Genomic DNA, 27,999 nt, shown 5'->3' on the forward strand with positions numbered 1-27,999 from the left:
GATTAGATTGAGGTATTCAAATGGTACACACTTATATTGTACATGTACATGATGTAATGTACATGGTAAATACAATTAACATTGGTGTATGTTATATATGAAGGTTAAAGAGTAAATCCTGAGTACTCAGCATAAGGAAAAACATTTTTCTATTTCTTTAATTTTATGTTTACATGAGGTAATTAGGTTCACTAAAAAGTGGCAATCACTTAATGAGGTAAGTCAAATCATTATGCTGTACACCTTAAACATACGGTACTACATGTTGAATATATATCAGTAAAACTGGAAGAAAAAAAGGCATAAACATCTTTTTGAGGTAATTAGCTGTATACATCTAGATACTGTTCATGCTAGGCATCTGAAGCTAATGTTTGTGGGTGATTTTTGTTTTTAAGATTATTATATTGTACTTTTTTTCTTTGGCTGTGCCATGGGGCTTGTGGAATCTTAGTTTCCTGAGCAGGAATTGAATCCAGCCCTGGCAAGTGAGAGTATGGAGTCCTAACTATTGGACCGCCAGGGAATTCCCTGTATCGTACCTTTTTTTTTTCCCACAACTTCATGAAGGAATAACTGATATACAGTAAACTGCACATATTTATTAAAGAGTACAATTTGATGAGTTTGACACAAGTATATATCTATGAAACCATCATTGCAATCAAGATATTGTAATAAATATCCTTCACCCCTCAAAATTTGCTTTTCTAAAAAGCTATGTTTCCCAGGCAACCGCTGATTTATTTTCTGCCTCTATAGATGAGATTGGGTTTTCTCATGCTAATGTAATGCTGTTTTAATTATTTTTTAAAGTGGACCATTTTTAAAGTCTACTGAATCTGTTACAATATTGCTTCTGTTTCATGTTTTGGTTTTTCGGCCAGGAGGGCCAGGAACATGTGGGATCTTAGCTCCCAGACCAGGGATTGAACCCTCACCTCCTGCGTTGTAAGGTGAGGTCTTAACCACTGGACCACCAGAGAAGTCACCTGTAAGGCTATTTTAAATGTTAGAACTCCCTTCTTTGCTTTGGCCACTTCTGGTCACATCAACACCATACATGAGTCGTGTTGCTTTGGAGCAGCTTCTGTATGAGACTTGGCAAGCCCTCTGAAATGTACGCTGCCCCCACCTCCCGAACCCTACTCTGAGTTGCCACTTCCCTACCTCATTTTAGGTGCCCTTTCCCTATTTCCTACAGCCATGAAGGACCCAGGAGGGCCTACATGATTCTTTTCCTGCAGCTCCCTGGTTGTTGTGACTTTTCTACTGATGGTTTTGCTGACTCTAAATGGATAATGCATGCTACAGCCCTGATCCTGATGGACAGTTCTCCAGATAAGACACCACTTCACATACCATGCTCCTTGGCAGTCAGTGAGAGCCAAGTGGGCATTCAGATCCTGCCTCATCTTGATTTCCCAATGCGAGACTGGCAGACCATGAGTGTGTGTACATTTGTGTGTGTGTGCACACATACATGGGCTTCCCAGATGGTGCTAGAGGTAAAGAACCCACCTACAAATGCAGGACATGTAAGACACTTGGGTTTGATACCTGGGTCAGGAAGATTCCCTGGAGGGCATGGCAGCCTACTCCAGTATTCTTGCCTGGAAAATCCCACAGACAGAGGAGCCTGGAGGGCTATAGTCCATAGGGTCGCAAAGACTCACACAGGACTGAAGCAACTTAGTATGCATGCATGCATGCATGTAAATGCATGAGTTTGTATATAAGGGGAATGCATAAGGTCCTTGCTATATAAAGTTGCAAACACGTTTTGTATAAAGTTCTAAACATGTTTTAGCACATTTATTTTGGTAAATCAAGTGCTTAGTCCTTCACAAATTTTTATTTTTACTGTACAAAATAGAACCTACTACAAAATAATATTTACTCCAAAATTTCATTATTTCTGGCTGTCAGTCTTTTTATAACATGACAGAGGTCCTACTAAAAAGAGTTATTTCAGTCTACTCTAAATAATTTGTCTAATCCATATCTGAAATGTGTTTTATCTCATCTTTCATATCTTTAATCTCAGCTCGGACTGTTGTTAAATTAGATATTTTCTCTTTTAAGAAAGCAATTTCTTTCTCTCTCTGTTGTAAGTCAGTAACCAGTCTCCCAATGCGTAGTGTTAAATCATTTACCAATGGTTCCAAGCGGGAAAAATCCTTCTTTAGATTATACACCTTTGGTTTTAGATCATTTGCAAAAGTCACTGTCTTCAGGACTTTTGCTCTGTCACTTTCTAAGCTTAAAAACCTATCTGTGTGCTTGTTGAAATCACCCTGTAGCTCAGAAAGTATCTTCTTAACAGAATTAATTCTTTGTGAATTTTCAGACGCTGTCTTTCGGAGCATTGCTGTTCGGTCAATGCTACTTGAAAGAAGGTCACCTATGTTTTTGACTGTATTTTTTTCTACTTCTTCTATTTTATTTTCCAGTTCTTGTACAGAATCTGTCAATGATGTTACATCAGTTACTAAACCTGACATACGTCGTATGTCTGTTTTAATCGTTGTAATCTTGAGACCCACATCTTTTGCCATGGAAGCTGTACTTTGGTCTACTTTTGCAACATCTTGAGAAACAGTCGTCAGATTGTTGTTCAGTATATCCTGCTTTTCACTTATCCTGCTGGACCAGGTTTTCACTTCATAAATTTCTTCCTGTAGATGCTTTAGATGAGTAATTGTTTGAAAAGCCTTCAATTGTTCTATGATAGCTTCAGACTTCTGACACTGTAAGAAAATATAGTACCAGAATAATTAAATTGATTAAAAACTCAACATTTAAGATACAACTTAAATTTTAGGCGACATTTTAAACTATAAAGTTACTACTCTTCTGGAAAGCATTTGGTAAAAGATGCATTGTGTATTGTTAACGAATAGGAAGGAAAACATTAAAGAAATTTTATGTTACTACAAATGGCATTTTCCAGTTCTTTTTGCACCTTCAGTCCTCAGCATAGAGACAAAATGAGGGACAATGATGTTTTTTCAGTTGCTGGAGAAGGGAGGAGGAAGCCACCTGTACATAGGTACGTGTGTGTGTGTGTGTGTGTGTGTGTGTGTGTGTGTGTGTGTGTGTTAGTCGTTCATTCGCGTCTGACTCTGTGACCTCATGGACTATAGCTGGCCATACTCCTCTGTCCATGGAATTCTCCAGGCAAGAATACTGGAGTGGGTATCCATTCCCTTCTCCGGGGGATCTTCCCGACCCAGGGATAGACCCCAGGTCTCCTGCTTTGCAGGCAGATTCTTTACTGTCTGAGCCATCCGGGAAGCCCCTCCTGCAGGTGAGCTGTAGTAAATTTGAAAGGTCATACACTGCGAAGAGTTGACTCATTGGAAAAGACCCGGATGCTGGGAGGGATTGGGGGCAAGAGGAGAAGGGGAGAGGATGAGATGGCTGGATGGCATCACTGACTCGATGCACAGGAGTTGGTGATGGACAGGCAGGCCTGGCGTGTTGCGATTCATGGGGTCGCAAAGAGTTGGACAGGACTGAGCGACTGAACTGAACTGAACACTGCTGACACTATGTATAAAATAGGTAGCTAATGAGAACATGCTGTGCAGCACAAGGAACTCTGCTTTCTACACTGTGGTGATCTGTATGGGAAGGAAGTCCAAAGGGGAGGAAAGTGGCTGATGCATTTTGCTGTATAGTTGATATTACAACTATACTATACTTCAGTAGAAATTAATTAAAAATAAACTGGGGGGATCAAGACAACACGACCTCTGAAACACAAGTTTGTAGGTATAACAAGTGCCAGAATGAAGGGACTTTATTGTCGAATTACTTTCATGAAAACTTTTTTTGGGTATTGAACTAATTCCATTTAATTAGTGATCTCTGGAGAAGGCAATGGCGACCCACTCCAGTACTCTAGCCTGGAAAATGCCATGGACAGAGGAGCCTGGTGGGCTGCAGTCCATGGGGTTGCTAAGAGTCCGACACGACTGAGCGACTTCACTTTGACTTTTCACTTTCATGCATTGGAGAAGGAAATGGCAACCCACTCCAGTGTTCTTGCCTGGAGAATCCCAGGGATGGAGGAGCCTGGTAGGCTTCTGTCTATGGGGTTGCACAGAGTCAGACACGACTGAAGCGACTTAGCAGCAGCAGCAGCAGCAGCAGTGATCTCTAAGTTCCTAGTATGTTGTTAGGCATGTGAAGTCTGAGGGACATAAAGATGAGCACAGCTTCAGCTGTGGCTTCAACTCTGTTCAGTAGTTAAATAATAGAGATGATGGATGTGTAAAAACAAAACAATAAACAAACAATTATCTCCAAGGTTCTAAAATTCCATGCTTCCAAATACAAGTCATTCTCACCTTTTTGGTTTTTCAGTGCCATCATCCTTCCCCACCATCCACTGAAAATTGATGTCTCTAAACTGTTTTGGTTTAACTTGGACACATTAGCTGATGACCATTTTGAGCCACACAACTGCCTGGAAAAACTTCAAGTTGTTATTTTTGTTGTTGTTGTTGTTGTGTATATGTGTTATATAGTGGTTTGGGGGAAGCTGAGTTATTTTATTGTATTTTGAATATTTGAAGTTTTGTTGCATTGTGCTATTAGTTAATAAAGTTAAGAGGAAAAGGGGAAAATTGAAGTGCTGATTATGGTGATAAGATGGGTAAGTATCATGAACAATACAAAATTGAAAATTAAAACATACATGCTCAAAATCCATCCATGTTGTCATAAATGGCAGGATATCCTTCCTTCTGATGACTGAATATATAAATGTATTAAAGTATCATGCTGTGCACTTTAAATTTACACAGTTATATGCCAAATTTATTTAATTAAAAAATAAAACACGTCAGGCTTCAATTAAGTTTCAATTAGAAGATTAACTTACGCCTGTGTGCTGTGTGCTAAACTATGAAGAAAAAAAATTAACAAATTTAAAACATATTTTCAAAGCCTGTGTCCAAACAGATATACACTGTGATTACATTGAAAAAAGGAATTCCATTTATAACATTAAGAGTCAGTTGTTCAACTTTAGCACATTTAACTTTCAGCTTGTTTCCTAGGAAAGCATTGTTTTAAAGTGGAAACTGTCTATCAGTTCAGTTCAGTCGCTCAGTTGTGTCCGACTCTTTGTGACCCCATGAATTGCAGCACACCAGGCCTCCCTGTCCATCACCAACTCCCGGAGTTCACTCAGACTCACGTCCATCGAGCCAGTGATGCCATCCAGCCATCTCATCCTCTGTTGTCCCCTTCTCCTCCTGCCCCCAATCCCTCCCAGCATCAGAGTCTTTTCCAATGAGTCAACTCTTCGCCTGAGGTGGCCAAAGTACTGGAGTTTCAGCTTTAGCATCATTCCTTCCAAAGAAATCCCAGGGCTGATCTCCTTCAGAATGGACTGGTTGGATCTCCTTGCAGTCCAAGGGACTCTCAAGAGTCTTCTCCAACACCACAGTTCAAAAGCATCAATTCTTCGGCACTCAGTCTTCTTCACAGTCCAACTCTCACATCCATACATGACCACGGAAATTGTCTATAGTTTCTTACTAAAAATCAAAACCAGCTTCATTCAGCAACATTTATTTACTGTGCTGATATGTACTAGTTTGATCAGTAGTTTCTGCTTTCAGGAAGTTTGTCACTTAGTTTGGGAAAGAAAAATAATGTAAATAGATTATTTAAAATTCTGAAAAAATAAGGAATAAAAACCAAATATGCAGACTGAAAAATTTTTTAAAAAAATATGCAGTTTAAAGTCAGCAAGTTTTTTCCAAAATAATTGTATTTCTTCGATATGTTTTTTATGAATTGTCTTTCTTAAATTGCATTTGCCTGGTTCACTCAGGTAATCTGCTAGAGTTATTTTGGTGACATTACCTTAATTCTACTTAATGCAAATAAATATTTAATATGCTTGGAATATTATTTTTATGGAGGCTTAAAAAAGGAGCAGTCATATAGTTGCAAAGAAATGACAAGCTGAAATGGGGCAGTAAAAAAGTTAATTCAAAGCCTCAATATCCCCTTTTTGCCCCATCATATATATTTGGTTCCAAAATATATTTTAAGATGATTCTCAATAGTTCTAGGCAGTGTTGATTAGTGGTGGGGAAGGTGGCCCAAAGGTTTTTTTCTTTTAATCTTGGTAAAGAAGTTAAATTGTGAAAATGTTACAGTGGGTTTGACAGTAACAAATAGCCACAGCTAGGAAGGAAATCAAGCAGTAGTTGCAAAACCTTAAGTTTTATTTTTTAGGGGAAATTTTTGCAACAAATTATATTTGCTAAAAGAGATTCTCAAAGGTGAAAGGAGAAGGCTTACTTTCATCTGTTTCATTCTAGGTTATCATTTATTAAAGTACCTATTCTGGTAGAGTAGATGGCACCCCACTCCAGTACTCTCACCTGGAAAATCCCATGGATGGAGGAGCCTGGTAGGCTGCAGTCCATGGGGTCGCTGAGAGTTGGACATGACTCAGTGACTTCACTTTCACTTTTCACTTTCATGCATTGGAGAAGAAAATGGCAACCCACTCCAGTGTTCTTGCCTGGAGAATCCCAGGGACAGCAGAGCCTGGTCGGCTGCCGTCTATGGGGTCGCACAGAGTCGGACATGACTGAAGCGACTTAGCAGCAGCAGCAGCAGACATAACAGTATTAAACAATGAAGACATCTCAGAAAGGGCTAACTTTATTCTTAGAAGTATTAGATCATTAAGAAACTGCTAGTAAGCTTCTTTGTTTCACTTGTCAGCTTTAAAACAGTATATTATGAACTTCTATTGGTCTTCACTAAAATAGAAAATCAATACAGTATAGGAATAGCCTAGAAATTACTTCACTGAATTATGTTTATTATTACACAATGGCTTGTTTAAGCTATTTGTCTAAGATGAACAGTAGAGTTGGAGTCTATCAGCAGCTCAAAAGATTCACCCAGTAATTTAAATATTTACTAATATTCCTAGTCTTATCACATAAACAAGGTACTAAGCTAGATACTTTCAAATTGTGGTGCTGGAGAAGACTTTTGAGAGTCCCTTGGACTGCAAGGAAATGAAATCAGTCAATCCTAAAGGAAATCAACACTAAATATTAACTGGAAGGACTGGCTGAAGCTGAAGCTCCAATACTTTGGCCGCCTGATTAGAAGAACCAACTCAATGCATGAGATCCTGATGCTGGGAAAGATTGAGGGCAGGAAGAGAAGCGGGTGACAGAAGATGAGATGGTTAGATAGCATTACTGACTCTATGGACATCTCTAGGAGATAGTGGAGGACAGAGAAGCCTGGCCTGCTACAGACCATTGAATTGCTAAGAATTGGACCCGACTTAGCGATTGAACAAGAAGCAGCTAAATGCTGCCCTGTAATGTTAAACATTGTCTTAATCTTCAAGCCAAAGCAACATGAGTCAAGGGAATGATTTTTGGATCCAATCAGCCTTCCAAAAACTTTGCTAAAGGATTTTTGAACCATACTAAGAGACCTGAAAATTTTATTGATCTCTAGAATTTAAAACCACTTAACACCAGAAGGGGCTTCCCAGCTGGTTCAGACAGTAAAGAATCTGCCTACAATGCAGGAGACCCAGGTTCAACCCCTGGGTTGAGAAGATCCCCTGGAGAAGGAAATGGTGACCCACTCCAGTATTCTTGCCTGGAGGATCCCATGGATAGAGGAGCCTGATGGGTTATGGTCCATGGGTTCATAAAAGCTGGACATGACTGAATGACTGACTCTCTACACTGTAAAGCCAGAAGAGATTTTAGAAATTATTTGGTACAATTTCCCCATTTTACAAATTAAAAAACTGAGCCCCCAGAGTGCCCCAAAACACGCAGAGTTAGTGGCAAAGCCTAGATTAAAAGATTCCAGTCGAAAGTTTTTTTCTCTTCCACTGCTTTCTCAGTCTTCCTAAATATCTACTGATTCCTTCTTACACCCAAGGCCCACATACTTTTAGGTCACAGTTAAAACTTTTGAGGGACTTATATATAGTTTAATGGCAACATAGTAGTGAACACATTTGGCTGAATTACAGCTTTTTGAATTCTCAAGATAGTGCTACTGATAGCCGATTTCTTCTTTTCCTTCTTGGTTGAACAGCAGCAGGTACAATGGGAGGTGAGCGGCCTCTGGAGTTGGACAGACTCAGCAGCAAGACTGTAAGATTTGGAATCTTTTGATCTGTCTCCTCATTTGTAAAAGGGGTCTCTTAGCTAGCAAAGCTGTGGTGAGAATTTGCAATAACACATGCATAGTGCCTCGCACAGGGACAGGGACAGGGACAGGTAGGTACTCAATATGCAGAGCTGTTAGGATGATAATGGACCGTAGGCCTCCTAGCAGTGGGACACACAATAGGCTCCAGAAGGCTGGTTCTGTCTTCCTCTGCTCTATAAAGCCAGGATGGAGGATTTTGACTTGTGTGAAATTAATAGTTCATAGGTGAACTGAAACAGATGCTGGGTGAATTTGCAGAGCACACCAAATGTGTTTGGTGAATTTGGAGCATCATTAGTTTATAACAACATCATAATAATCTTTGCTCAAGATTATAGTCATACAAAGACCTACAATTAGGTTAAAATTAAAATAATGCTATTGGGAATTCCCTGGTGGTCCAGTGGTTTAGGACTCCTCACTTTCACTGCCAAGGGCACTGGTTCAATCCCTGGTCAGGGAACCAAGATTTCCCAAAAGTCACACAGTATAGCCCGCCCCCACCCCGACCCCCCCAAAAAAAACCAAACCAAATACATTAACTTTGTATCTTACAAATTTAGTTTTCTATCAAACCATACAGGCTAATAAATCAACATTTTTCATTGTAAAATATAAAAATTCACCGTTAGTCAACAGCTTCTCATCTTAACACAAAATTTAAGGAACTATTACTACAAATATACTTTTTTTTTTGCAAACAAATAGGATTTATTACAGAGAAGGCAATGGCACCCCACTCCAGTACTCTTGCCTGGAAAATCCCATGGGTAGAGGAGCCTGGTGGGCTGCAGTCCTTGGGGTCGCTAAGAGTTGGCGAATGAGTGACTTCACTTTCATTTTTCACTTTCATGCACTGGAGAAGAAAATGGCAACCCACTCCAGTGTTATTGCCTGGAGAATCCCAAGGATGGGGGAGCCTGGTGGGCTGCCGTCTACGGGGCTGCACAGTGTCGGACACAACTGAAGCCACTTAGCAGCAGCAGCTATCAGCATAGACATTGAGGGGGGTAAAGAGTCCCCCCAAATTCACTTTTAAACTTAAAAAAAATTAGGTGCTTATTTATAAGTGATTTATATGTGCTAATGAAAAAAGTGACACAGTATTCTAGAAGAAACTGATATAAAATTTATTATTAATTACAAAGATACAAAAATGTGTCTCAGAACATGGTAATCTTCCTTAAAGGAAAGACTAATAATGTAGCTTAATATTTGATACATTAGGGAACTTTCGGAAATTTAGAGGTTAAAGCGTCTGACTCCAATGCAGGAGACCTGGCTTTGATCCCTGGGTCGGGAAGATCCCCTGGAGAAGGAAATGGCAACCCACTCCAGTATTCTTGCCTGGAGAATCTCATGGACAGAGGAGCCTGGTAGGCTACAGTCCCCGGGGTCGCAAAGAGTCGGACACGACTTCACTTTCACTTTCTTGTGTTAAATAAATGAATTTAAGAAACACAGGAAGACAAATTAGGTACATTTAAATCTCTATACTTACACTTTTTAATAGGAAAACACCTGAATAAAGGAATATATACATGTGTACATACATGTGCACAATATTTTCTCAAGAAATACTTGCAGAAGTGTAGCTTTCATATTCCTTGTAACTGTCACTATAGAGCTCAGTGACCACCTTATTTCCATTTTATTTTCTGTAACCATCACTATGACACATATTCCAGTAAATAATAAAGATGTATCATATCTGGTGACATGCCAAAAAATAGGTAAATATATAAAACTGAAGAGTGAAAGAGATCATATCTGTCCTGGCAGGATGGAGGCTGAAACGAAACAGTTTTGGCTAACTTTATAACCTATTTTATGAGTGTGAAAATAAAGAAAACAAATACAATTTGACAGTGCACACAGATAAGAATTTAGACATTTAGAAGTCAAGAAATTTAATGTTAAGATTCCAGAAATTAATGCTATGCTCCTTAATAGTAGCACTCTTTCAGGCTTACTTTTCTGGCTGTTTACTATAAATCTTCCTAATCCCAATGTAGCATTCATTTGGAACTTTTCCACAAATGTACAAATTTACATAATAAAACCACCTAACCACACCTATCGTTTGTAACTGACTGCTTTCACTAATTCCACTGAAATTGCATTACAAAACTGGGACTATAATTGGTTATTAGCAAGAAGAAACAAGAAAGAACTTTACTTCTGTGTGCAATTTTTGAAAATTAACTCAATTTTCAACTCCAACCTTGGACACTTTTTTTTTTTTCAGTTTCTTTCTTTCTTGAAGGATAATTGCTTTACAGAATTTTGTTGTTTTCTGTCAAACCTCAACATGAATCAGCCATAGGTCTTGATACATTAGTTTACCAATAAAAGTCTTATATGCTCCCCCAAACCTATACGTTTCTGATTATCATTATTGCAAAAATCTGTCTAGGCCTCCCCTTAATTTCACTTCAATATGCCCATGTTTTATTCCTTGTGACTCTATTATATAATTTTGTGTAAATTAAAATTTTGTGTATGCTGTACAGTAGAAACTGACACATTATAAAGCAACTATATTCCAATAAAGATTAATTTAAATATAAAATAAAAAAATAAAATCACTGTGTGAAACAAATTTGGTTGGGTGATTGGTTTGGGGACTCTAAATGACATACTTTTAATTACCAAAATTATCACATTATTTCTTATTTTGCTGCTTTTTCCTCTTTAAAATATGCCACAGGTTTACTGGTATATTTTTATTATAAGCAATTTATCTAGTGATCATGCACTAAGCAAACTCAAGAGTCTATAACACAGTTAGAACCTTAAAAAAAATAAAGGTATACAAAGATGTTCCCAAAGTCCATGCTTCAAAGGATCCACACTTAATTCAAAGGGAAATTCTTCAAAAAGAACAGGTTTACTCTTTTTTTAAAAAGTTCTTACAATTATCTGTAACAGTTTAGAACCTTAACAAAAAGTAAAAATGTTTCCCAGGCTCCTCAGTTTCCAAAAAGTGCATTATCATTTCATTGCAAAGCACCCCAGGCATGTTTTATTTTGGACAAAATTGTCTGGATTCTTAGCCTGAAGTAAACTACAACAGAAATTAAGAACTGGCGGAGGCAAACACATTACTGATCAACCTGATGGTAAGATCAGGTCAGTGCGACACTTTTTCAGGTGACAGAAAAGGTATAAGGAAGAGACATTAAGACTTGAAAAATAGCAAACTGAGGTCATTGAGTAAGGACATGAACACCTCTCAATAGCTCCTAGGAACAGTAATATATTTGGGTCCAATATAACAGATGAAATTCCTAATAATGTCCGTTAACTATTAGAAAGGGGATTCCCAAATGATGCTAGTGGTAAAGAATCTGCCTTCCGACGAAGGAAACACAAGAGACTCAGGTTCCATCTCTGGGTCAGGAAGATTCCCTGGAATAGGAAATGGTAACCTGCTTCGGCATTCTTGCCTGGAAAATTCCATGGAAAGAAGAGCCTGGTGGGCTACGGTTCATGGGGCCACAAAGATTTGGACACATCTGAGAGACTGAGCAGATACACAATTATCAGAAAAACATTTAAAAATATTAAGTATATACTTCAAAAAAGCAGAGAAACATTTTTAAAATATCTCTATTTAAAATGGTTAAAATGAAAAATTTTATTGCTTAAAAAGATAAGGTTTGATTATTTGGATAATCCATTTTTGTGGTGTCTCACTTACTTTCTAATAATTTAGGATGAAGTGAGGCATATGGAAATAACTCAAAAGCCTGGAGCTAATCAGCGTGTGCATGATAGTGTGGTTCATCAGAATAAATGCAGTGCATTTAGAAATCACTATCACTTTCTTTATTTTCTAGATTGTATTCTTCTGGAGTCCCCTTTTCTCTTGTGCTTGAATATACTATAAAATCGTGAACTTTTCCTTTGAGAACATCCAGGTCATTCTGCATCTTTAATATGCTATTGTCATACTGAATTCCTTCCAGGGTCTTCTGCATCTCCATGATTTCAGATACTGCTTTCAGCATATCATCTTCCATGTTAAACATCTGAAGGGTCAGGTCTTCCATTTTCTTTTCTGTCCCGATCAGATCCTGAGAGACTCTCAGAACAGAGCGAACAGCACTTTCAATCGTCGGCAAATGTGTCTTGCATTCTTCAACTCTGGGTTCGTAGCTGGAGAGTTTGTTAGTCAGGTCTTCATCTCTGGCAAAGAGAGCATGCTGCTCCTCCTCTAACTTCTCCACCGCTTTTGTGTCGGAGCCAAGCTGCTCCTCTACTCGCAGAAGATCCTCTTCTTCTTGTCTCTGTATAGTTCTAATATTTCTTACTGTGCTATCTTCCAAATCTTTTAGCCTTTCAGTGAGCAATTTTATTTCCTGTTCAGCTGAGTTAATTTGGACAGTGACTTGAGAATGTATATGTTTTGATTCTGATTTGAAAATGTTTGTATTAACGTTCATTTCTTCTAGGCTTCTCTTCCAGAAATCTGTAACATTCTGGAATTTCTCATTAAGGCTTTTCATCTTTTGGGTGAGCATCTCTTCACTGGTTTGAATGTCATGCATGATTCTTTGGAGGGTGGCTACTTCCTGCTCAAACTGGGTCACCAAAGACATGGAGGATGTAGCTTCCTGCAGGATACTTTCAGTAGAGGCAAGCTGCATTTATAACACAAAACAATTCCCAAGGCTACTTAATAACTTTTATATTAGGGAAACACACTTTAGCAACAATGTGCCAAGTTCAAGTTCTGAAGATGTCTAAAATATCCAAGTACATCAGAATCATGCAGACAATAATAATTATTACTTAATAGTTTTTTAAAAAAACATTTAAAACACATTTAATAGATTAGGGCTATGGTATAAAAATACAGCTGTTTCTCATCCCTTGGTATGCACCTGTGTGGGACTGGTTTCCCTGTGGATACTGAAATCCATGGATGCTCAAATCCCTCATATAAAACACTGTAAAATGGCACAGTGTTTGCGTATTATAAACTAAATCATCTCTACGTATAATTCCTAATACAATGCAAATGATATGTCAAGAGTTGCCAGTGAACGGCAAATTCAGATTTTGTTTTCTTAAACTTTCTGGATGTTTTCTTTTCAAGTATTTTTTGAGACATGATTGAACACTTGGATGTGGAACCTATGGATATGGAGGGCAAACTATAAACATTGGAACTTCTAATCCTCAATATTGATTACTTGTACACTTTCAAATATTCCAAATAATGTTAAAGAAGCCTGAAATATACCACATTTCCTTTTTTAATTCCAATGTAAATAAACTTAATTGTCATTTTAAGAGTTACTTGGCTTTTTAGAAACTGATTTAGTTACAAAATTTGTTAACTTTCCTAAGTTGTATGACTCTGGAAGACTTCCTGCCTGAAAAGAAATTTGCTGACTGAGTTTTTGCAGGAAAGGTACCAGAATCAGATCTTATAGCTATCACAAAGGCAAAGAGTGAATTAAAAGATCAGTTTACAGAGACAACTCATGTCAAATAGTAAAGTGTTCTAAGTATCTAAAAATTATGGTAAACAGCAAATATCTAAAAGTATAAATATGTAAATATCTATAAATTATGGTAAGCTCCTGGCATCTGCTACTATATCCAGAATATAGAAGAATCAGGTTGAGGACCTCTTTCTTAGTCTACCCTCACACACAGATAACAGCCTTAGAGACAACAGGAAGGCCTGGAAACAATCTTTAGTTTAGCAAATATCTGCAGCATGATGTTAAAGACATAGCACTGTACAAAACATAGTTCTGCCCTTGCACAGTTTAGTTTAATTGGAGAGAAAGTGAAGTTTACATATGCTTAACAGGGAAAGAGTAATGGAAGCAATTACATAGGGTGTCCAAACAGAACTTCAATGACCAAGGACAATGTTATAGAAATAATATCTAATACCTGCTTCTAGTCACTTCCTCTAAATCATCCTACATACTACAGCCCGATTTAAGATTTTAAAAACTGCTGTGTACATCATGTGTGTGTGTTAGTCGCTTAGTCATGTCTGACTCTTTGTGACCCCATGGACTCTAGCATGCCAGGCTCTTTTGTCCATGGAATTCTCCAGGCAAGAACACTGGAGTGGGTTGCCGTTTGCTTCTCCAGTGCATGAAAGTGAAAAGTGAAAGTGAAGTCGCTCAGTCGTGTCCGAGTTTTAGAGACCCCATGCACTGCAGCCCACCAGGCTCTTCTACCCATGGGATTTTCCAGGCAAGAGGACTGGAGTGGGGTGCCATTGCCTTCTCTGGATGTACATCATGGTACAACATTAAAGAAAACCTCTCTTCAAGAAAATTAGAGATACCAAGGGAACATTTCATGCAAAGATGGGCTCGATAAAGGACAGAAATGATATGGACCTAACAGAAGCAGAAGATATTAAGAAGAGGTGGCAAGAATACACAGAAGAACTGTACAAAAAAGATCTTCAAGACCCAGATAATCATGATGATGTGATCATTAATCTAGAGCCAGACACCTTGGAATGTGAAGTCAAGTGGGCCTTAGAAAGCATCACTATGAACAAAGCTAGTGGAGGTGATGGAATTCCAGTTGAGCTGTTTCAAATCCTGAAAGATGATGCTGTGAAAGTGCTGCACTCAATATGCCAGCAAGTTTGGAAAACTCAGCAGTGGCTACAGGACTGGAAAGCGTCAGTTTTCATTCCAATTCCAAAGAAAGGCAGTGCCAAAGAATGCTCAAACTACCGCACAATTGCACTCATCGCACATGCTAGTAATGCTCAAAATTCTCCAAGCCAGACTTCAGCAATACGTGAACCGTGAACTCCCTGATGTTCAAGCTGGTTTTAGAAAAGGCAGAGGAACCAGAGATCAAATTGCCAACATCCGCTGGATCATGGAAAAAGCAAGAGAGTTCCAGAAAAAACACCTATTTCTGCTTTATTGACTATGCCAAAGCCTTTGACTGTGAGGATCACAATAAACTGTGGGAAAATTCTGAAAGAGATGGGAATACCAGACCACCTGACCTGCCTCTCGAAAAATCTATATGCAGGTCAGGAAGCAAGTTAGAACTGGACATGGAACAACAGACTGTTTCCAAATAGGAAAAGGAGTACGTCAAGGCTGTATATTGTCACCCTGCTTATTTAACTTATATGCAGAGTACATCATGAGAAATGCTGAACTGGAAGAAACACAAGCTGGAATCAAGATTGCCGGGAGAAATATCAATACCCTCAGATATGCAGATAACACCACCCTTATGCCAGAAAGTGAAGAGAAGCTAAAAAGCCTCGTGATGAAAGTGAAAGAGGAGAGTGAAAAAGTTGGCTTAAAGCTCAACATTCAGAGAACGAAGATCATGGCATCTGGTCCCATCACTTCATGGGAAATAGATGGGGAAACAGTAGAAACAGTGTCAGACTTTATTTTTGGGGGCTCCAAAATCACTGCAAATGGTGACTGCAGCCATGAAATTAAAAGACGTTTACTCCTTGGAAGAAAAGTTATGACCAACCTAGATAGCATATTCAAAAGCAGAGACATTACTTTGCCGACTAAGGTCTGCCTAGTCAAGGCTATGATTTTTCCGGTGGTCATGTATGGATGTGAGAGTTGGACTATGAAGAAGGCTGAGTGCTGAAGAATTGATGCTTTTGAACTGTGATGTTGGAGAAGACTCTTGAGAGTCCCTTGGACTGCAAGGAGATCCAACCAGTCCATTCTGAAGGAGATCAGCCCTGGGATTTCTTTGGAAGGAATGATGCTAAAGCTGAAACTCCAGTACTTTGGCCACCTCATGCGAAGAGTTGATACATTGGAAAAGACTCTGATGCTGGGAGGGATTGGGGGCAGGAGGAGAAGGGGATGACCGAGGATGAGATGGCTGGATGGCATCATGGACTGGATGGACGTGAGTCTGAGTGAACTCTGGGAGATGGTGATGGACAGGGAGGCCTGGCGTGCTGTGATTCATGGGGTCGCAAAGAGTCGGACACGACTGAGTGACTGAACTGAACTGAACTGAACTTACTACTTCCTCATACTCCTAGGAGAAAGTGCCAAATTCTATAACCCCTCTATATCTATTTTCCTTCTACTTTGCCTAGCTAAGTTCTTTCCTTTGTTCAAGACTCAGGCCAGGCCTCCCTCAGCTCCTCAGTGCAGCTTTCCATCCTGGCCCTCACTCTGAGAGCCTGAACTCCTGTAGCACCTATTGTACTGCATATTTACCACTTATTTGGTACTTAGCACATATAACTCAAGAATTCTTGAGTGTTCACGCTATACCATACTTGAGCTAGACACTGAATATAAAAATACAGATAAAGTACAGTCCTTGACTTCACAATTTGATAGGAGATATAGTGTTTTGGATCTTCTATGTCATGTATTCTGGATTCCTAATAAGATGTACTGAGTGTACTCTGCTTCACTATTAGGAACTAAGGATATAGAGAAAAAAGACAGCATTTGCTCTAAGGAGCAGTGAAGGAGATAAACGAATTAACAACAACAATACAAATCACAGTAGATGATTATTTGTGCCATGCCAGAATTAGCACGGGGAGAAGGCATGCTTAGAGGAGAAATCAGAAGTCTGGAGGAAATGAAGAGGTTTAGACTCTCAAATCCGACTCTAATAGGCTGATAAATTAAACAGGTGAAGCTATGAAGGTTTCTAAATTCCTTAGAGGAAGAGATCATGTTTTATGCCTTTTTGTAGTGCTCATATCTCAGGGTCTAAAGAACATGTTTCTTGATGTTTAGGAGGAAAACCGTCCAGGAAACCTGAGTCTACCCCAGTCAGGACCTGAAGCAGTTCTAGGTGATAGTACTAGGTGATTGTTTGATTGTTCCCAAACAAGGCACAAACAGTGCCATTCTGAAACCTTGTTTAAAAATTATTTTTAGGTCTGGGGAAGAGGCGGCAGGCGCCATGTCGGGCCATGAAAGTGGCAAGAAGAAGCCGCTGAAGCAGTCCAAGAAGCAAGCCAAGGAGATGGACAAGGAAGATAAGGCACTCGAGCAGAAGCAGAAGGCGGAGCAGAAGAAACTCGAGGAGCTAAAAGCAAAGACCGCGGGGAAAGGCCCCCTGGCCACCGGTGGAATTAAGAAATCTGGCAAAAAATAAGCTGTTCTTGTGCCTGAGGCAATGATGACCGTTAGCTCCATTTCTGTTTAAATACCTGGATTCCCTGCCATAATATCTGTTGCCACCTATAGCTAGAATCAAGTGTTGTCTTGGAACCTATTGTACATTTAAGAATAAACTTTTGTAAAAAAAATATATATATTTTTATTGTACACTTGTAGACATAATGCAAGTTAGTTTAAAAAGCAGTTCTGAGAAATACTTGTACACTGGTAACAGTGTTATGTTTCGTTATCTTATTAGCAGCACTTTGAAGAGACAAGCTTATCTTCATCCAAGGTAATTTCTTGTTTGGGCTTCCCAGGTAGAGTTAGTGGTAAAGAACCCTGCCTGCCAATGCAGAAGACAGAAGAGACACTATTTCAATCCATGTGTTGGGAAGTTCACACAGAGGAGGACATGTCAACCCACTCCAGTATTCTTGCCTGGAGAATCCCATGGACAGGGGAACCTGGCTGGCTATATAGTCAATAGAGTCACAAAGAGTTGGACACGACTGAAGTGACTTTGTACACATGCAAGATAATCTCCTATTTAAGCTGTTCACCAGAGTTTCACTATAACCTAGAGGCAGTATAACCCAGGAGATTCCAAGGACAAGATCAACTTCTCAGGATAATAAAGGTCTCAAGATTTAATCTGCAATTAATGAGTGACTGGTACTCACACCAGTCATGTCTGACTCTTTGCAACCCTATGAACTGCAGCCCACCAGGCTCCTCTGTCCATGGGATTTTCCTGGCAAGAATACTGGAGTGGGTTGCTACATTTCCTGTATCACAGGCAGATTCCTTACCGCTGAGCCACCAGGGAAGTCCTGGAACACAATAGTTAGCATTTATGGGCTGTGAATATATTTTAATAGTTTTTCATTTTTTAAAAAAAGTTAAATTCTTAAATTTATTACTGCTTGAAAGTTTTCAAAGAGTTTGCATATATGTTGTATCTCATTTGATTTTAATAAAAGTTTTGTTACTCTCCTTTAACAAGTGATGAAATGGAGGCCAAGAGAAGTTAAAGTGATTTTTCCCAGGTCACACAGTTTTGTGAGAGCCCATGTCTAGCTGTTTTCCCTCCTACTGTATGAAGCTGGCCTTTAAGGGCCTGCTCTGTAAAGAGGCAGCTATTGTTAAATTACTCCTAGGGCAGATTGGGAGAGAAAGAGCTTTGTGAAGATGGAATATTTCTTGAATCCTAGGATGATAATGGCACCCCACTCTAGTACTCTTGCCTGGAAAATCCCATGGATGGAGGAGCCTGGTAGGCTGCAGTCCATGGGGTTGCTAAGAGTCGGACACGACTGAGTGACTTCACTTTCACTTTTCACTTTCATACATTGGAGAAGGAAATGGCAACCCACTCCAGTGTTCTTGCCTGGAGAATCCCAGGGACGGGGGAGCCTGGTGGGCTGCCATCTATGGGGTCATACAGTGTCAGACATGACTGAAGTGACTTAGCAGCAGCAGCAGGATGATATTTTAAATATCTGCTTCAAAAGCATTTATTTATTTACTTTTAATTGAAGTATAGTTGATTTACAATTTTATATTAGTTTCACGTGTACAATATAGTGATTCAATATTTTTATTTTTTATTTATTTATTTATTTTCAATATTTGTATAGATTATACTTCATTTGAAGTTATTACAAACTAATGGCTATATTTCCCTGTGCTATAAAATATATTCTTGTTTCTTGCAAAATCTTTTTAATTGCTGCCAAATTTTTTCATTTAAAAAGGAAATCTTTGGGACTTCTCTAGCAGTTAAGAGTCTGAGCTTCCACTGCAGGGAGCAAGGGTTCAATCCTTGGTCAGAAATGAAGATCCTACATGCTGTGTGACATGGCTGAAAAGAAAGGAAATCTTTCTTCAATAGCATTTAAGTACATGAAGTTTCTATTTCTTGGAATTTTTCTATCATGTTTGCTCTGATTAGAGGGCCCTAGATAACTATTTTGGAGAAGGCAATGGCACCCCACTCCAGTACTCTTGCCTGGAAAATCCCATGGACGGAGGAGCCTGGTGGGCTGCAGTCCATGGGGTCGCTAAAAGTCCGACATGACTGAGTGACTTCACTTTCACTTTTCACTTTCATGCATTGGAGAAGGAAATGGCAACCCACTCCAGTGTTCTTGCCTGGAGAATCCCAGGGACTGGGGAGCCTGGTGGGCTGCCCAGTCTATGGGGTTGCACAGAGTCAGACACAACTGAAGTGACTTAGCAGCAGCAGTAGCAGCAGATAACTATAATCAGATTTCATCTTGGGCTCTAGGTCAAAATACAAACTCTTGCAACACCTTTGCAGAGGCCCCTAAATTCATGCTCCATGCAATTCACTGGCATGTGTGAGGGATAATTTTCATCCACGATTCTTTTCTTCTGGGGGATTTTAGGCTCATTCTGCGCATCAGGCGGCAGGAACTTAGGCCATCTATTTAATTTCTATTTTGCAACCTCCTTGTGTATCCTGGTGCCAAACACAAGTCCTTTTTTACCTTATGACAGGAGCAAAGGTTTAGTGAATGAATAAATGAAAAAAACAAGCCATATTTCCCAATGATAGCTTGGTCCCTGGTAGCCAGATAAGGCCCAGCTGATGCCTTACTGGTTGCACCTGACCCTCTTTTGAGACAACTAGGTAGTAAAAAATTTATCTGTCTCACATTTCTAAAAATCACAGTAATAATGCATTTACATTTACAGCTTGAAGAACTACAACATAGATTTGGATTTTAATTTTCATGTGGCTATAAGCAATATTGATTTGAGGTTTGTTGTTGTTTAGTCACTAAGTTGTGTCCAGTCAACTGTTTTGTGACCTCATGAACTGTAGCCCGCCAAGCTCCTCTGTCCATGACATCTCCCAGGCAAGAATACTGGAGTGGGTTGCCATTTCCTACTCCATGGAACCTTCCTGACCCAGAGATAGAACCCGCATCTCCTGAATTGCAGGCAGACTCTTTACCATCTGAACCACTGGGGAAGCCCCTTCTTTTAGGTTAGTCATTCTTATATGCATATGAATATGTATATACTTGCCAAGTAGAAATAAAACAAAAACCGGTGGATCTTTGCCCAACAAGAGCTACTCCTATTCTAAGTTTATACCTAAAAATCAATTATATTTTCGGTGCCCTAGACACTTCATATTTAAATAGAGAGTTGAGGTCACATCAATATAAGAAGATTGGTCCTTTTAAACAATAACAGTTGTTATATATTAAGAAAAGTCTTGTCCTTTCAAAATGTAATCTAAGGTTAGCTTAGACTGAAGGGAGAATGTGAACAAGCAGGAAAAACAGCAATGGTTAAAGTACTAATGGTCTAAAAGGCAGGAGAAAATAATTTATGAATGGGGTAGAAGGGGGGCAATGGGGAAGAAAAATGGTAAAATCTTTCCAAATATGTCAATTAATAATTACCTTTTCTGAAATTAAACTGATTTTACTTTGAAGTCCTTGGAATTCACTGGTTTCCATCTTCAGTAACTGGTATTGGTTTTCCACCTTTGCAAACTTTTCTGACTGCTGAAATACAAACCTAGAAAAGGTGAAAAACAGGTCATTACTTTCTAATTCATACCCACTAAAGTCTGAATGTTAAAGCAGTATTTTTGCCCACTTCTGGTATTGCTACTGCTACTGCTAAGTAACTTCACATAGACGGCAGCCCTCCAGGCTCCCCTGTCCCTGGGATTCTCCAGGCAAGAACACTGGAGTGGGTTGCCATTTCCTTCTCCAATGCATGAAAGTGAAAAGTGAAAGTGAAGTTGCTCAGTCTTATTTGACTCTTAGCGACCCCATGGACTGCAGTCTACCAGGCTCCTCCAAGGACAACATAAATTCTGGTGTAGATAGTTTATTTCAACAAACATGAGTTTATTTCAGCAAACATTGGGAGAGCTTGATGTGTAGTTGGGTACTGGTTTAATTGTACATTCAAATAAGAGTGAAACACTGCCCTTCTTCAAGTTTACAGCTCAGTAAGTCAGATGAGGTAACATCTATAATAGAAATTACATGCAAGAAACATTTGGAAGAAAGAAATAATGAATTATTTAGAGTGAGATATGTGATCTCTACTATTTTTTCAAGGAGATATTTGAGTAATATCTAGAAAATAAGTGTTTTACACTGAGAAGTAGGAGAAGCAAAAGTTATCTAAGTTAAAAAAGCATTTAAGATAAAACTATAGGAGGAAAAAAAAAGCAGTGGAGTGGAAGAGAGAGGTGATGATTATTAGAAGTCAAAATATATCAGGAGTCAAAACTGAAAACAGAAATCATTGTCCATGTGACAATACAACACATGGGCTTTTCAAGGTGTATAATATGTACAGTTGATTATACCCTAAATTATGAGCTACAAGTGTCCTTTAGATGCCAGTCTAAAATTGGAATGTATTCTCCATCTGGTAAAAGGTAAAAGCACAAAAAAATTATCCCAATCTTAAAAACAATAAATAATCTTTTGTTTGTAATGGCTTGAAATGACCAGGCACAAAAGGAATGTTTTGGATCTAGCACCATTTTGGTTAAGTTATTTTGACTCAATTCTTTGGGCCCAGAAAAAGTAGCAGCTGAAATTCTTTGTGTATTTATTGTTATCAAATCACCAACTCGACAGACTGAGTCTGAGCAAGCTCCAGGAGTTGGGGATGGATGGGGAAACCTGGCATGCTACAGTCCATGGGGTTGCAAAGAGTCGGGCACAACTCTGAACTGAACTGAGTCATCAAAAAGCAGTGGCACAGGGAATTCTTTAGTGATCCAGTAGTTAGGACTCAGAGCTCTACTGCCGAGAGCCCCTGGTTGGGGAAGTAGGATCTCAAAAGTGGCAAACCCTGTGGTGTGGCAAAATAAAAAAGCAGTGGAGCAAAACCATAGGAACCGAAAGTGAAGTGACAGTCACTCAGTCATGTCCAACTCCTTGTGACCCAGGCCAGAATACTGGAGTGAGTAGCTGTTCCTTTCTCCAGGGAATCTTCCCAACCCAGGGATCAAACCCAGGTGTCCCACATTGCGCACAGATTCTTTACCAGGTGAGCCCCAAGTGAAACCCAATAGGAACTGGAGGAGTGACTTAATCAGAGTATGAGGGTCGGTGGTTCAAAAGCTTCACTGCATATTGGAGACAACTGGCAGCTTTAAAAATGCGTAATGTCTAGGTCCTACCACAGAAATTCGGACTTAGTTGATTTGGGATGTGACTTAGACATTATACATTTTCAAACCTCCCAGCCAAGCTGAGAATGACTAATTGACACTATTGTAAAAACAGTGGAAGACAGAGCGAAAGATAAACATTTAAAGGTTCCAAAACTCAATGGAGAGGTGAAAGACTTCTGACTTCTGTGAGTCAAACTCATAGTCATCATTAGGCTGTTACTTAAAACTGTACAAAACTAAAATGGATTTTTTGTGTTTTTAAACAAATGTTTACAGTGTTGGATGAAATAAATTTCTTTTGATAATGGCAAATATTTATCCTATGAGATAAGTGATTTAAGTAAGCAAGCTCAGGTTGCATAATTAGTACAGATTGACTTCTCCTGTGTGTTAATATGAACTTTTAAACAAAACTTCTAGTTGTTAGAAAACACTATTATCCTAATTTCAAAGAAAGATGTGTAGAAAACTCTTTTCTGATTGGCTATTTCATTGTTGACATTTAAGAGACCAGTAGACAGAGGGGGAGAAAAAAGACCGCTCTAAAGAAAAGCCTAATTTCAGGAATTGGTTTTATCATCCATTACTCCACAGTGTTAACTCATGGATTTTCTCTATAGATCAATATGTTCATTTAGAATAAAATCATTTATAGAGGGAACTTTTTGTGAAGGTTGATCCATTAAAGTTCATTACAGGACTTCTCATTTTATTTAATCTTTTTAATATTATCTCTGCACGTTTCAAAATCTCAAATATTAAGCAAAAACTTGAAAACTGTATTATATGAATGATCATTTCTGATAATTTGCAGTTCTTTTTTCATAGTTAGCTTCTCACCAAAACGGAAAAAAATTCATCATTTCTACATATGAATAATGCATATAAGAAAAAACAGGTATAAAGTTTATTTAGTGTGTAATGAAAATAATCAACAGTGGTCTGTATGATGCTGAGTTAAAATACATTTCTTTTTTGGCCACATCCCATGGCATGAGGGATCTTAGTTCCCCAACCAGAGATGAACCTGAGACCCCTACAGTGGAAGCTCAAAGCCCTAACCACTGGACCACCAGGGAATTCCTGGCTTATTTTTCACTTAGAAGTGCCAGACACTATTCTAAGAGCTTTGTAAATATTAACTCATTTAACATTAAGGAAGAGGATGATTTTCTAGAAGCCAAAAATGTAAACTGAGAGAAGGTGGTTTCAATTCTGAAACAGTAATTTTTGAAACTGGCATCCGGATAAGTGCCCAAGGTGCTTTGTTTCATTTTAGGAATTTTTAAACAGGAGCAGTTCAAAACCTCCTTACTCCCATCTTCCTTCCCTTAGATAAGACAACAGTTAGGGTCTGCTAAGGGATAGAAGAAAGAAAATGACTATAAACAATTCTGGGCTAGGGATTTCTATTTCTAGAATCTTGGCCTGTTTGTGGATTAATACTAAAGGTGGACATACTAAAGGAATACTAAAGGATTCAACATATTGGTTGAATGTGAAGCTGGGCAACTTTGGCACTGCTATTCGCTAGCTGTACAACCACCCTAGGCAAGTTATTTAATTTACCTTTGCTAGTTTCCGCATCTGTAAAGTGGGGATTAGGGTGTTGTAGAGATTAAATAGGTTTTTATTTATAAAGTTCTTACATTTCCTGGAACATAAAACATTAACTATTCTAAGTACCTTGACTTTTTCTTTTGAATTACTTTGTGTACCTGCGTTTCCCATCTTCAGACAAGCCAAGAGTGGTAAAACAGATCAGGGCTCTCTTCTACTTACTCTTGATATCATTACAAGCTCCAGGTCTGTTTGAACCAGCCTTGGGTTTACAGCCAACAAAGGATGGAATGAATGGATGAGATCCACTAAAAGGAAAAGAAGCACTCTCTTACCCTGTGTTTTGAGGCCTCATTTCACTATCATAGTTAAAAGATTTTAAAGGTATGGATATAGAGGAAAAGGCCCTAGATGAACTGGTTACCTTAGTGTAAGCCTTAACAAAAAGAATCTTTCTGACTCCTTCATAATCCATTGCAGTTTACAGAGGTCTCATATAGATTCAGGGCCCTTAGGAATAAACTATGCATTTCCTTGTGTTGGCAGACAGCTAATTGAGGATATATATATACACAGGATTTTCTCTGGCTCTGTTTCAATTAGTAATAAGAAAGAGGCAACCCACAAGAAGCTATTATCATGAACCCTCTGCAAGCGAGGGAGTTCCAGGGCGACTTCTAGGGTCAGTACCCATTTAGCCATGTTTCATACCACAACTTCATTTTTAACATAATACTGAATGTTCAGGAAAACAATGACCATATTCCATTAAAAAAAAATCAAAACAATTAAAGGATACCTCTTTTAAACTCTACTAATGACAAGAAAAGCTGAAAAAATGGAGTTAGCAAAGATTTTGCTGCATAAATGATTTAAAAAGTTGTATTAGTTGATAGAGGAAAAAAAATTCCTGAATTATCTGATTGCTGAAAGAGCTTTTGACTTTTGATATATAATTATCACAAATGCTATGGCAAACTTTTATAAAAGCAATTAGAGAATCTATTTAAATTTCCAGAAGGAACCTAAAATTTTACAATGGAACTTCTAGTTGACTAAATTTCTCTGTAATAAGATAAGCTTTTAAGACTTTGTGTCTTGTTTAGTAACTTCATAACCTTTAGAAACTTTTTGAAAGCATAATGTCTTCAATACTCTTATCTGGAAAATTTCCAAAAAGAATTTATAAATGAGGTATGCAAACCCAGCATTCAGGCCCTACAGCCCTGAGCAACTCTTACCTCTATCTTATTGTTAAGCTGACATAAGATGATTATCAGGACTTCATTTAACTGTGAAATGTTTAAGTACCACTATTTTATTATGCATTGTCTCTGTTTATTTTCCAAACAAGGATCCAAAGACTAAAAGTTTGAAGATCCTGAAACAGAGATGCCTTGAAATCCTCCTCGGACAGTGCCAAGGGTTCAAATCTCTGCCCTTAGACTCACTCCTAAACTGTATTTAGGCGCACATATTCAATTTTGTATTTAAATAACTAGGACAGTCAGTACAGTAAGCATTTTCAATACAACGATCTTTAGGTACTAATCCTAGTGGTAAAAATGCCAGTGGCTTAGTTATAATTCCAGTGTGCTTTTTAGTATTTTCAGATTCTAAATATTTTTAGAAAATTCTTCCTGTCTTAATAATTTGTTATTCCCAAATTTATCACAAATAGCTATTTGCTATCATGACTGAATTTATACTTCAACTCTTGTGGCAAAAGATTTCACCAGAGCAATGACAATTATTGAATTTGTCCATTTTAGAAATAATGTTTGAGCATTGTTTTATTATGTTGCAGACACAGTTCAAATAAAATCTTCCTACTTGAATATAATTGTTTGTTTCTTATTGTAGGCACTAACAGTAAATTCCTGAGCTGAAGTGTCTGCTTTTCAACAGCTTTTTCCTTTATAGATTCCTATTAGTGAGCCTTCCCAGGATAGTAACTAAATTATTGAAAAGCTGAACATTTTCTGAAGTAATTTATCTCATATGAATATGAATTTCTGGATAGTTAATAAGAATTAATGAATGCAGTAACTAAAACCAGTTGTTTTAGGTTCCAGAAAGAAGCAACCTATATATTTTAGCCTACTAAGTTCTAGTTCTGAACAACTTTGCCAGCAGTTTTTGATTTACCCAAAGAAACTCATGCATTTTAAGACATAAAACCAGTTTATTTAAAATAGTAAATTCTGTACATTTAAGATCAAAATATTCAATAAACAAATATACTATATTAGTAAGATAACAATTTATCTCTTTGAAGAGTATTTAATAATCAACATTTCACTTTATTGTATTAGTAACATTTTATTGACTTCGACTCAGGATGAGTGATTAGTATACTTCAAAATTTACTAGCATCAAAAATAATCTAGACGAAAGGACATCTGGGGTCGCTTCTAGAATCCAATTACTCTTGAACACGAGTAACTATCTTCTAAACACTTCAAAAATCGGTGAAAAATGGAGGGAAACTCTAAAGTATCCGTCTCGTTAGTAAAGTGAAAGAGGTTAATCCTAAAGGATATGGTTGAGGAAAATAAGTTGGTTGTAAGGTTATTTCTTAATATTCATTTTTCCTATGACATCAATATATCGCTATTTGCTTGGTTTAAAAACTATATATATGTACTTTTAGGTGAACACAATTTCTATACTTTTGTAGCTTTCCAATACTAAAATTCAGTCCGTAACTTAGGAATAGACTTTGAACGCATGCACATTGATTCAAATATGAGCACTCCTCCAAAATTTGATATCAAGAACGTTGGTTCTTTAAGATCATAATGAACTTTTTCCTTTTCAAGTTGTAAACGTTGCCACAAGGCATTGATGGGGTGGAGCAAATTTGTCCCAAATGCACAGTGGACAGGAAGCAACGTGCTATAAAAACGGGAACGCTTCAGTCGTGAAGAATGCGCTTAATGAAGTTTGGCCGAACGTACGTTTCTTAATAGTCAAAGTGAAGTGAAAGTGTTAGTCACTCAGTTGTGTCCGACTCTTAGGGACCCCACGGACTGTAGCTCACCAGGTTCCTCTGTCCACGGGATTCTCCAGGCAAGAATACTGGAGTGGGTTGCCATTCCTTTCTCCAGGGGATCTTTCCAACCCAGGTCTCCTGCACAACTGGCAGATTCTTTACCATCTGAACCACCAGGGAAGCCTCTTAATGGCTGCCTCATTCTCAAATATTAGCCTCAACTCCAGTTGGGCGATCAGGCACGCAGGCAGTACAAGAAATGAGCGAAAGGGAAAATAAAAGCTGCGCCGTCCCTTCTTTGGGGTTGATGTAGAGAAACAGAAGCGGCAAGTTTGGGAGCTGGAGGTCAGCAGGATGCCGAGCAGTGCGGGGCTGGGGCAGAGGCGGGAGCCCAAGGAGAGGGCAAGCACGGGAGGCCAGACACGGCCCAGCGGCCTCAGACCACTTACCAGGCCAGGCCCAAGCACGTCCCCAGCGACAGCAGGCTCACGCCGGTCCGGGGGTCGGCCCAGCCCCTGCCTCCACCACCCCGAGCCTCGGGACTCTTCCCGCCCTCGCTCCGCTTCCCAGGCTCCGCCGGGGCTCCCTTCGTCCCCGACTTCTTCCGGCTCTTCACCTCGGACATGTCTGGAGGTCCCCAGGACAAATGGAGGGACGCCTCTACAATCTTGGGTAGCGGGACGTGGCCGCCTCAGCCGCTGTGAGAAGGCTCGGCGCTGACCGCGCCCCCTTTTAGACTTGGCACCGCCCAGAGCCAGCCCCCTTTCCCTCCCTCCCCGCCATCAACTCGCTGCTCCACAGCATCTCCCAGCCACCCGCTTTCGAGTCCGGGTAGGAGACATCCCTCCGTCGCCCAAACCTCCGCTTTAGGAATGCAAGCCCGAGGATACCGTGGCTCCCGGGAG

At 39.0% G+C, this 27,999-nt stretch overlaps 2 protein-coding genes across 3 annotated transcripts; one reads left to right on the plus strand and one right to left on the minus strand.

Moving 5' to 3' along the window:
• Positions 1–649: 649 nt before the first annotated feature.
• Positions 650–27,768, minus strand: IKBIP (IKBKB interacting protein). Of its 2 annotated transcripts, none has more exons than XM_068970183.1 (3): positions 27,544–27,768; positions 20,795–20,912; positions 650–2,750 (listed from the first exon to the last, which is right to left on the minus strand). In XM_068970183.1, exons 1-3 carry the CDS (start codon positions 27,717–27,719, stop codon positions 1,995–1,997), a joined length of 1,050 nt encoding a protein of 349 aa, XP_068826284.1. In that variant the 5' UTR covers positions 27,720–27,768; the 3' UTR covers positions 650–1,994. The 2 variants fall into 2 exon arrangements, with proteins under 2 accessions (XP_068826284.1, XP_068826283.1); XM_068970182.1 differs by lacking the exon at positions 650–2,750 and adding an exon at positions 8,872–12,878.
• Positions 17,155–17,349, plus strand: LOC138077616 (translation machinery-associated protein 7-like). The gene has a single exon (XM_068969712.1). The coding sequence runs from the start codon at positions 17,155–17,157 to the stop codon at positions 17,347–17,349; it is 195 nt and encodes a 64-aa protein (XP_068825813.1).
• Positions 27,769–27,999: the final 231 nt, after the last annotated feature.

Source organism: Capricornis sumatraensis, chromosome 4 (genome assembly GCF_032405125.1).
Source record: "Capricornis sumatraensis isolate serow.1 chromosome 4, serow.2, whole genome shotgun sequence".
Classification (NCBI taxonomy): domain Eukaryota; kingdom Metazoa; phylum Chordata; class Mammalia; order Artiodactyla; family Bovidae; genus Capricornis; species Capricornis sumatraensis.